The sequence below is a fragment of the Myxocyprinus asiaticus genome, chromosome 15, assembly GCF_019703515.2.
Source record: "Myxocyprinus asiaticus isolate MX2 ecotype Aquarium Trade chromosome 15, UBuf_Myxa_2, whole genome shotgun sequence".
In the NCBI taxonomy this organism is placed as follows: domain Eukaryota; kingdom Metazoa; phylum Chordata; class Actinopteri; order Cypriniformes; family Catostomidae; genus Myxocyprinus; species Myxocyprinus asiaticus.
Window position 1 is genome coordinate 28667345 of NC_059358.1, and position 12269 is coordinate 28679613.

At 43.3% G+C, this 12269-nt stretch overlaps 1 protein-coding gene across 1 annotated transcript in view; it reads right to left on the bottom strand.

The window, feature by feature from the left end:
• The window catches only part of LOC127453517 (protein kinase C alpha type-like), a 57076-nt gene that overhangs the window by 19768 nt on the left and 25039 nt on the right, over positions 1 to 12269 (bottom strand). Inside the window, exons 7-10 of the mRNA XM_051719945.1 lie at positions 11330 to 11486; positions 10727 to 10928; positions 5131 to 5313; positions 3206 to 3379 (exon numbers count right to left, since the gene is read on the bottom strand). Coding sequence (XP_051575905.1) covers positions 3206 to 3379; positions 5131 to 5313; positions 10727 to 10928; positions 11330 to 11486 — 716 coding nt within the window. The remainder of the gene's footprint in view (positions 1 to 3205; positions 3380 to 5130; positions 5314 to 10726; positions 10929 to 11329; positions 11487 to 12269) is intronic.

Genomic DNA, 12269 nt, shown 5'->3' on the forward strand with positions numbered 1-12269 from the left:
AAAGAATAAAACCTCCCTCCCTACCTCTGGTTATGAAGGGGTTAATTATTCTGTGTGTATTATGTGACTCATATAGACCCTCAGATTAAATTAACTTTCCATCTGGTTTTCACCATGTGGGGTTATTCATTTTCATACACACTTGAAGACATATAAGTCACCGTCCGAAGGGCCTGTGACCTCATATACATATTCTTCTAAGAGTTTCTTCCCTGGTACATCTAGGGTATGATGCTACATAGTGCGGTGTGATGGGACTCTGTTCCCCATAGCGTTCATTGCAATGTCAAGTGAACTGCATCGATAGGGAACATCTGCGGTTACTTATGTAACCTCGGTTCCTTGAGATGAAGGGAACAAGACATTGAAAATTGGCCGCACTACTACTTGAGGGTTTGGGGAACGAGCAACGCGTTTTTGTCCCTCTGTCAGAAAATTCGGAAGAAATTATGTTTGAGCACCCGCTTATATAGGGGCAAATGTGCGCCTAAAAGGGCAGGGCTCAAACAACATTGCCAATCATAAGATTGCCATTATGATACAAGGGCTTCAACTAGGTCAAGGAAAAGGAATTTCTCATAGCGTTCATGGCAATGTCTCATTCCCTTCATCTCAGGGAACCGAGGATAGATGAGTAACCAGAGATGATTTACCACCAAAACTTTACATGCACAAAATGACAATTATGTTTGTCTGCCATGGATGCATTGAATGTGCAGTGATGTGAAGAATGTGTGCTGCTCTCTGAAGGTGATTTATTTGGACACAAGCAGGTATGAGAAATGCATTAAACCACAATAACTGCGATCGGGAGCCTGCAAAGACGAGAATTATATGTCATCACAAGCGGTTCACGTCCACGATTTGGAACGATTGTATTCACATCAGCAGTGAACCACCTTTTCAAACGGACTCAGGTGCAGTTTGCGGGTGCACACCCGAGTTCGGAAAACAGTGTTCACACCACCCAAACGAACCGAACTTTGACGTCATTCAAACTCGGTTGCGCACCAAAAGTGCTAGTGTGAAAGCACCCTAAGGGGGTGGGAGCTTCCTGTCCTATGTCACTCTGAATGTCTTCCAAATATTCCATATTCATATGTGAACTACAACATACACAAATTAAAGGAGAAGTGTGTAATTTCTGCGCCACTAGCATCAGTCACGAAGCAGAATTGCAAGAAAACAGGTTTACCATAGATTGTTTAGTCAAACAGATGGTTCTGCCCTAAACTCACTCCATTGGTTTAACTAATGTTGCTAAGTTGTGGGATGCCTAAACAGTTTGATATTCCGTATGGTTGGGAACTGAAAAACCCAATTCTGTCGACCATTACTCATAACCAAACACACATACATATTAATGGTTTGTTACAAATTCATTCTACAGAGAAAAGGTGATGTGATTTGACATGAATTCATATGTTAACAATCCATTAAGGCTACACACACAACCTCTATCTTCTTTTCCTCTCTTTGAATACCACAGCTGCCAATGTACTTCATAAGGCTGATTGCCAATATGCAGTTTGTGTTGGCTAAATGTGGTCTGACAATTAGCATAGCGAAAGAAAACTGCCACTTATAATGCAGATTCATCAGTTACAAACACTCTTACGTCAAAGGGAAAAAACAGTAAATGACGTAAATGTATCCAGAAAATCATCTTTTGTTACATAGACTGGGTGGCTTTACGTTCAAAAAATGGCAGAAGAAAGCCATGGATCAACAGTTTTATTCCAGCTCACCAGTTTAGAAGTCATATGACAGGATTCTAAGAAGCTATTCAAAGGGAATGGTGACCCCACAGTCATATTACTACATTGTTAGTTGTTTCTGTTATTTTGTCCACAACTGTTTGTGCTGACATACTGTATAACATAATCGCCTTTGTCAAAATTAAAAAAGCAATTCTGTTCTTGCTATTTCTCTCCCTCTCAAGACGACTAACGACTAATCTCGGCCAATGTACACAACCATTTTACGATGTGAAAAACAAAAATAATTATGATGCTTACGTTATTACAATGATTAAACAACTTTACTGAATAGCTGACATCTTTACTCTGCAAACTGTAAAAACATAATTAAAAATAACCAGTCTGTTGCCCTGGGAGACCAGTAGTGCACATGAAAGACTAATAAAATGTCAGTACTGATGTTACAGTTGAGTAATGCCAAAAAAAAAGGGTTTATTTTAAATTGCCCTGAAGGTGATGACTCTGAGTGCATATGTTCCATCACTAAGGGACAAGTGACATTTCAGCCCATATGTATTTAATAGTTGTAATGTTGAGTACATGGAGTGGAAGAGAGGAGATGCAGGAGTAGACACTTTCAATCTTTTAATTATAATCGCTGGAGTGGAACAAACAATAAAGCTCAGCAATAATAATTGCTGGAGTGGAACAAACTGTAAAGCTATACATCACAAACTAACAACACAACGTAACGTAACACTTCAAGGACTGAAAATGGGTGAACAAAACTAGGTGCGGATGATGATGAACAGATGGAAGTGATGAGGGCAGTGAACTATGTAGTCTGGGGGAAAACTTCAAAATAAGAGTCCTTGAAGAACATGAGGGAGACAGACTGTGACAATAGTTTACATGTGTGCATATGTACGTATGACCTAAATCCCTGACCTCCACTCCTAGTTAAAGGTGCACACAGTAATTTTTGTCCTCATTAAAGAAGTTTTACTCCAAAAGAAATGAATAGTACTTTTGAAACATATGTATAAAATCATGAGCACTCACATAAAATGAATACTCTAGTCATGTCAGTAACCTTATAAAAGCTGTTTAAATCTACATGGAGAGGGTACTCATGGGGGCCGACATGTTGAGATCACATGACCAGCTCCATACTACTCCCTTAATCTCAGTAACTGCCCTGTTAATGGACACTTTCACCCATGGATTGAATGAATCATGGCTGACTGTGAATTGTGAATTTCTACAATAGTATCCAGCAACTGAAAACAACTGCATTTAAATGATGCTGCATCCATGCCCCTAGGTGTCACTGTGAGTCCAAGACTACTTAAACAGAAAAATTACTGAGTGCACCTGTAAAGCTGGGACGATCTGTTTTTAAAGAATTATTATTTTTGCAGTTCTATTCGCTGACACTATTGGTGCAGAAATGACACACTTCAGCTTCATTGTCTTGGTCCATATACACACTCACACACTCTGACCTCAGTCTGAAAGGCGAAGTACAGAGAGGTCAGGAAGTGAGGGCGTCCTGTTAGGCCCAGCACTCTTCTCTCCACCATGGCACTCTCTGTGTCCTCATCCTGAAAAAGTACATCTTTCTTCAACACCTTCACCGCAAACAGGCGCTCGCTCCCCCTCTCCTCTGCCAATAAGACCTGCAGGATGGCGAGGAAACCTTGCGTTAACACTTCTTGAACATTAATACAGTTATTAAGAGTTCATCATCTTCTGCTCACATTCCTCCTGCAGCGACGTGATTGGGCAAACATAAGTCAGGAGGAGGAAACATCATTAGAAACTAGTTTAACATGCACAGGCTTCATCCAGGGGAACATTAGCTCAAATCAAATAACCTGAGCACACACATACACACACACGGATAGGGCTTACTGCAGCCAGGGATTGGAAATACCACTTATTTTCATTTCAATCTGATACCAAGTACAATTCACAATCAATATAGCCAATATCAGTATTAGTAATAGTACCTCTATTGTTACTTCTATAAATTATAGACATTTATAGACATTCACTATTAAGTAACAAAGTTAATTTTTGCACACCCATTTTCAAGCCAAATAAATAATAAAATCATTAGCATGCCTAATATTTTAAGTGTGGATCAATCCTCTCGATACAAGATCAGTATCGGAAGTATTGATGTTTCAAGACTGATCCATCTATCCCTTCTGTAGCCTCAAAGAACCAAGCAAAATTTCTTTCCTTTCATTTACATTGGCTTCTTTCTCACGTATGTCTGCTCTCTTCATGTCTAGCTTTAATTTAGTCTTTTTTCTGCTCTGTGTCATTTTTCTGTCTATCTCTGGGTCCCAAGTCTCTCTCCTTTGCTTCTCTCTTTACTCTCTTTCCCTCGTTTCTATCCTTTCTTTAGCCCTGGAGGATGTGCTGTCAACTGAGCATAACCCTGGCCTCTTATATAACCAAATATCTCGTGAGCACTCCAGTGCCGCTTACACACACACACACACACACACGCGCACACACACGCACACACACACTCAAATCTACATACAAAATCTAGTTGCAACGATCTGTCAAATCTACATACATACTAAAATTATTTTAGATACATTAGTACAAAAACAGAGGCAAACAAACATTCATCCACCCAATCAAACAAAAGAATGCAAAATGCATACAGTACAGACACTGTCATGTCATTTTCCCTAAGGGACCAAACAGCTCAGTCCTGCACTTGTTCGCATGGCACTGACAGATGACAACAGCATTTAGATTATATTCAGCACAGACAGATGAATAATGCTTTGATTGACCAAAATACTTAAACATTCCCCAGGCAGCTCGTTTAGTCCTATGGTGGGGATGTGCATCACAGTGTGTAAACTCAGTGGTAAAGACGCTGGCTACCACCCCTGGAGCTCGCTAGTTCGAATCCCAGGGTGTGCTGAGTGACTCCAGCCAGGTCTCCTAAGCAACCAAATTGGCCCGGTTGCTAGGGACTTAAGCTAGTCACATGGGGTAACCTCCTGGCTATAATGTGGTTCGTTCTCTGTAGGGCGCGTGGTGAGTTGAGCGTGGTTGCCGCGGTGGATGGCGTGAAGCCTCCACACTCGCCATGTCTCCGTGGCAACGCGCTCAACAAGCCACGTGATAAGATGCACGGATTGACGGTCTCAGACAGAGGCAACTGGGATTCATCCTCCGCCACCCGGACTGAGGCGAATCACTACACGACCACGAGGACTTAAAAAGCACATTGGGAATTGGGCATTCCAAACTGGGAGAGAGAGTGAGAGAAAAACCTTTAAAGCTATTATAATATATATTTTTTTATATACGTTTAATGATTATTTACACACACACACACACACACACACACACACACACACACACAGTAAACCTTGTAAAGTTAAGTAAAGTTAACCTTGCCAAAACTCCCTTTGCCTAGAACCATGAGGAAGTTGAAATCATGCAGTCCGGCTCGGCCTTTGCTCGTCTGCATTACAGAGGGAGTCGGGCTCAAAGCAGGCGGGTTCACAGTAGGAACGGGTGTTGTCACGGTAGCAGGATCAAGAAGAACAGAGGGTGAGAGAGCAGCATCTGGCACCTGACGACATGGAGAGAAACATGGGATGACAACTTGAAGAGAGGGTTAGATCGTTTCTAAATAGACCTATACTGCCATCATGTGGATGAGTTGTGAAGTAAGGAGTGCTCAGATAGCAGTATTTACTGATTTTTAAATTATATACAAAAATATTATGTTATGTGTATGTTTCATGTGTATATACTGTATATATATATATATATATATATATATATATATATATATATATATATATATATATATATACACATACACAGTATATACACATGTGCATAAATACATACCTTATACTGTACAGTTATGGAGTATCTTGATTATAAGGTGTGTGTCTATGCCTGGATATTGTCCTCTTTTAGTTTATCTGAGTATGTCTGTTTATTTGGATGCCTGAAATGGGTGCTTGCAATCTACATCTTTTTAATTACATATCATATTATGAATACATTACATTATGAACATGAATTTGAGAATATCTTAGTATTTGGTTTGACCCTCATTTGGTTTAATAACAGTGTTTTAATAACCCCACAAGTTTGTGCAAAACCTGATGATCTATGTTCTATAGCATCATTTGAGAATGTTCCAAAGAGCATCTTGTGTGCTTCCATGGAGGTAAGGAAATCTTACCTTTTGCTCATGGTCAATATCACAAATGTGCTTATTTTTTTTAGTGACCTAAAACAGTACAGAATCTTAACTATTTCTTATTTTACATCACCAAGTTACTTTTTCAAAACCCTGAAACTTTGTTTCAACTGTCAGTTTGAATAAGATTTTGAATTCTAAATTTTCAATGTGGTCTCAAGCAGGGGTGTAAAAAGTACTCAGAAATTATACTTATAATTTATACTTATAAAAACGTATAATTATACTATGGATACGGATTGAAAATTTTACTCAATTAAAAGTCCAAGTATCTAGCCAAAAACATACTTGAGTGAAAGTAATAAAGTATTCAGATTAAATTGTACTTAAGTATTAAAAAATTAAAAGTTAACTTTTTTCCTCGCTAGAATGAAATCAAGAGAGGAGACTGTGTGAGAGGGGATGTTGTTAAATTCTATTTGTTTGTAAAGTCGCCTTTTTACTATCTCTGACATTTGCAACCTGGGCAAAAAATCATGTTACAATAACTACATTTTTGCAAAATTATCTTTATTTGTCCTGTTGTAGGTAACATAGCAATTTCTAGGTGGAATGAACACTAGTACAATGACTTTTATCCCTTTTCATTCACATCACGAGTAAAACGACAGTTAAACACTTTTTGCTCTATTCCTCACACAATGCTATTTTATGACATATAAACACTTTTACTATAGTGCATGACTCATTTTAACGTTTGCATTACATAACCAATTACATTTACAAGCTTGTTTGTGTGTGATCAAATTGCACGGTAGCTCATCTGATAGAGTGTTGCAAGGATACAAAGGACCCGGGTACGAGTCCTGAAGAGCACCCAAAGGACACGCAAGTCGACACGTGAGCTTAAAGTGTCATAGAAGCACCACAAAATGAAGTGGTTGCTTCAGAAATAGTTTTTCATGTCACATTTGCTTTTTATGACACTATCGGTAAGGTCTAGGTTTAAGGTTTAGGGTAGGGAGGTAGGTAGGTTTTGTTGATTTAAATCTGTATAGAACATTAAACTTAACAACCTCATCTGTTCGGTAGAACATTTAATTTGCTTTTAGTGCAACACAGTGGACATTTCAACCCGGAACTGCCCTGAGACGTGTAATTAACCATATCATTTTATTTAGCAAAAACATTGCCACAGTCACGCAGTGTTAGTTGCATGGGAGAAGGCACTCAGGAATTGCGATGTCATAGCACCCAGCCCCTTGAGACATAGATAAAGATCAAAACAATTCCAAATAAGCTTTGAAGGATGTTAATAATGTTGTTGGTTCCCTGTCTGTCACTCACTCGACATTGTGTCGAGGTAGTGACACTAGGGGTTCGATCTTGAGAGCCCCAATCACCGTTGCTTAAAATAGAAAAGGCCAATGAGAACTGGCGAGTGGAATTTGCATGCCACTCTCCGCCCCCGGACATACGGGTATAAAAGGAGATGGCGTGCACCACTCATTCAGATTTTTCTTCGGAGCCAAATGCATGCTTGCATTCGTCCTCTCACATTTTGCTTACACTGCTGGATTTTACGGCGCATATCAGCGGACACCCTCGCACGGTCGAGTGTTGTGCTTCCCCTGGGCATTTTGGCAGCTGAGTCCGCGGGTGTTAAAAGAGTATATTCAAAAGAGTATATTTCCTTCTAAAAGAGCTCGTGCAAACGCTTGGCGTCTTTTTAAAGATGTCCTTGTGCATTTGCGCTACTGGATGTGGCCATTATCTCTCCCCTCAGGACAACCATGAAATCTGTCTAGAGTGCTTGGGGCGCCAGCACACCGAGGCAGCTTTCGTGGAAGAGTTATTTTCTCATTGCGAGAACATGCCCATCAGAATGTTGTGGTCATGGCTCACTTCCTTCTTCATGAAGAAAGGAGCCACCGTGGCTGCTCCACAACCCGCTCTGTCCTGGGCTGATGCTCAGCCGGCCGGGTCGGCAAGCACCGCGGGCGATCTGGATGTGGATATGGGAGCGTTTTCACCGGCCCAACCCCCGCGGATCTCCCATCCCCCAGCACACTCGTTCTATCCGGAAGAACTGTCGAGCGATACAGGCGGTCTGCCTCAGGGCGGATTTAATGTGTCATTCGCGGCTCGTGACGAGGATGAGCTTTCGGTCGCAGCATCGGAGGGTGGGCTTCTGCTGTCGGAAGTGGATGAATCTTCTGAGCTCCCGCCCACAGGTGGTAGAGCACAGGATGAGGCGGATACTGAGATGGCAGCCGTGCTTGCCCGGGTGGCTGCGAACATCGGGCTGAAGTGGAACCCTCCACCCTGCCCTGAGCGTTCACGGCTAGATAATTGGTTTCTGGGCTCGGAGCGTGACTCACGGCCTTTCTTCTCGCAAGTAAACGAGAAGCAAACAAAGTCGTGGAAGGCAACTTTTTCTGCCCATATACGCTTTGCGGGCTCATCCATCCTAACTACCCTCGATGGTGGAGCGGCTAAGGGATATGTCGAGCTCCCCCAGGTAGAGCACGCCGTAGCGGTGCATTTATGCCCGCAGGGTGCAGCCACCTGGCGCGACCGACCAAGGCTCCCTTCCAAGGCCTGTAAGTTCTCCTCCTCATTAATTAATGACGAAGGCTTACAAGGCCGCGGGTCAAGCCGCTTCCACCCTGCACGCCATGGCCATCCTGCAGGTCCACCATGCCAAGGCGCTGAAAGATCTGCACGAGGGTAGAACCGACCCAGGGCTGATGCAGGAACTGCGTACTGCGACCGACCTCGCATTATGGGTGACAAAAGTCATAGTGCATGCCCTGGGCTGGACGATGTCCACTCTTGTGGTCCAAGAGCGGCACCTGTGGCTCAACCTTGCGGAGATGCATGATGCCGAGAAAGTCCGCTTTCTCGATGCTCCATTCTCCCAAGGTGGGCTTTTTGGCGACACCGTTGAGGATTTCGCCCATCAGTTCTCGACGGTGAGGAAGCAGACCGAGGCGATTAAGCACATCTTTCCGCAGCGCGACTCGGCCGCCTTCAGGCCTCCAAAGTCCCATGCCCCGTCTGCTTCTCGCCAGAGCCGTTCCTCTGCGGTGCCAGCCCTGGCTCCCATATCATCAGAGCCTGTATGCCGGCCTCAGAGAAGAAGATCCTCCTGTGGGAAGTCGGCTCCACCTGCCCATCAGTTGGCCCCCAAGAACCCCGGATGGGCTTGAGGCGACTGACTCTGACTGGTCTGGCCCGGGTGAACTCTCCAGCCCCACCATCACCCCTGGGCCAGCGCATGGTAAGTATTATATTGGCGGGTGCCCTCTGGGCCTCAGCGCCCACATGGTCGGTAAAACAGCAGTTTCCTCATTCCCTGGGTCAGCGCACTCGCAACGACCAGGCGCTGGAAGTCTTTCTGGTCAATCAGGCGAATGCGAGTACCTCCCGTTCCCTCGTTCTCCGTCGAGAGACAGCCGGCGAACAGGTAAATGTGCTGGTCTCTGGGGTCGCTCGCTTGCCCCAGTCACCGGCCACCGTTATGGGCTTGCGGAGCAGCAAGTTCCCCCATGGGCTGTCTTCCAGGTGGAGCGCCTGCTCTGCCTTGCCGTGAACCACCCAGCCCGGGCACGGTAATCCAGTCGTCCCCTAGGTGCCGCTGGCATGGAATCTGGAGGCCAGGTTAGCGCTGTCCAGCCCCTCACTGTGGCTCATCAGGATGATTCGCCTCGGCTATGCGATCCAGTTCGACAGACGTCCACCCAGGTTCAGTGGCATCCTCTCCACTACGGTGCGGGGCAAGGGAGTCTCTGTCCTCTGGGCGGAGTTTGGCACCCTTCTGGGAGCAGTAGAGCCCGTCCCCATAGCGCAAGGACATTTACAGCCCTTATTTTATCGTAACCAAGAGAGGAGGAGGGTCGCGCCCAATCTTGGATCTGCGTGCCTTGAACAAAGCCTTACACAGGCTTCCGTTCAAGATGTTAACGCAGAAGCGCATCCTGACATCAGGATTGGTTCGCGGCCATCGACCTGAAGGACGTGTACTTTCACGCATTGATCCTTCCTCGACACAGACCTTTTCTTCAGTTTGCAACAGTTCCCCATATCCGGTGAACCCCGGACGCCTCTTTAATTCTTAAGCAGTGTTCGGTGACGAACTCGGCGGAGGAGTAATGACACCAGGCCCAGTACTCGTGGTATGCCCCTTTTCAGGTGTGCTCGGGCTCAGTGCTCCATGCGTGGTGATTCCCCTTTGGTAATCCTGTATGATGAGTTTCCACTGTACGGTTTCCCCTTAGGTGAACCCTGTGTTTCCCCTCGCCAGAGCGTTCTCTGCCTCGGCCATGGTGGCTGCGTACCCTCTCTGTAGATAGAGTCCTCCGGTGGTATCATTCCATATGTGAACTTCCCCGTTGGTAAGTCCATGTGAGTTATTCTCCACATGTTAACCAAACTCCGGTAGGATGTGGTCTCTGTAGTGCTCTCCTTCCTGAGAGGGAAGAGCACTTCCCAGCGCTATTCTAGAACATCTAGTAAGTGCTCGGCAGGAAATTGCTTCCAGGAAGTAAGACAAAAGAAATTTATCTTCAAAAATGTAATGAGTACTTTTCAAGTTTAATTAAATTGTAAGGAGTAAAAAGTACTATTTTTTTTTTGTATGGAAATGTAATTAAGTAAAAGTACAAGTCTTCCATTTAAATTACACTTGAGTAAAGTACAAACCCCCCCCCAAAAAAATACTTAAGTATATTACTCAAGTATTTTGACTCAATTACCAAAAGAATGGAATGAGTAAAATTTTTTAAAAATAATAATAATAATTCACAAATGATATAAGAGTGTGTACCTGCAGGTCTGGGTCAGGTACAGGGATGTTATAATACTCTCCCTCATCCTGGTTAAGTAGCTTGAACCAGCCGCTGACAGATCGTCTGAATATCTCACTAACACCGAACGACAGAGCACCCATGAAATCATTTCGTGAGGTACGATCCCAGTCCCAGACCTCTACAGACAAACGCCTGTCCCACTGCCTCCCACGCACTGAACTACAGAAACACAGAAATCGAGAGAGATGAGCGTGCATATATATATATATATATATATATATATATATATATATATATATATATATATATATATAAAATGAATTATTAGAATTAGCTCCACAACACACACATGATGCCGATTTATATTGTTTTTATCCTCAGCTAAGGATAGATTCTTTCACCAAACCTCACCCCAACCCCTAAACCTAACCCTCACAAAAAGCTTTTTGCATTTTAAGTATTTCATTTCAAGACACTGTTAGTATGCTTATTAAGCTGTTTTTCTCATGGGGGCCATTGGCTTTTACTATTGTCTCCACAGTGAAGGTAAAACCTGACCCACACACAGACAGACACACACACACACACACACACACACACACACAAACATCAAAACTCACAAGGTGAAACTCTCGTTCCAGATAGGGTTGAGTGTAGAACGGATGGTTTTGGTTTTCTGTTTGCTCTGGCTCTTTGGATCAGGGATGAGTTTGAGCTTCACATAAGGGTCTGACAGGCCGTTAGGGTCCATGGGGATGAGGTTACGTGCTTCATGCACTGAAATGCAGATTAACAGAGAATGAGTATGTGTTTGTGCTTTTATGTAGCTGTATTGGCATGTTGAGGGAAAAAATCATACCATGCAACAGACCAAAATAAAGCTGGCTAAAAGGATTTGCTTTTATGTGTGGTTGTGTTGATATGCTTATACAGTGAATGTGTATTAGGTTTTTATTAAATTAACCTTTCAGTATGACATGCTGCTGATTCCCTTTAAAAGAACAGCACTGCATAATAAACATTCACATTCTTTGTAAAGCATTAGTAGGCTTCTTTCTACTCATTAGTCTGTCTATGGTGGTGCCGATCTAAGAGCCACAGGCTTAGTAAGGTTAACAGTGCAGCTAATGCATTGTAAAACAGCAGCTTGTGAGTCTATAATTAGCCTTGGACTTCCAATGCTGTATGCACACATTTCCCTCTGCTGGAGGAAAGCTTAACTGTGCCATGCAGCTCCTAGTAGATGTGCTGTGTGCTTCCTTAAACAGCACATTCTCCTTTCTGCTCTCAGTGGATAAAGAAGTCATTCTTCCTCAGAGTATAAACAGGGGCCCCTTAATACATTTTTTTTGTAAAGTCTAATAGTGTTAATCAGCTTTTAGACTTCCTGTAATGTTATCCCAGGGGTGGCGCTACACCTGGGCTGAAAGAGCCTAATACGGTAGCTCTTTTCTGGTTAGCTCCAAATGTTTAAGAGACACAAAGGTAAAGGAACTCATTTAATTCTGACTTTTATTTACGAGGGTCATTAGTAGACAAGCTATAATACAAAATACAACT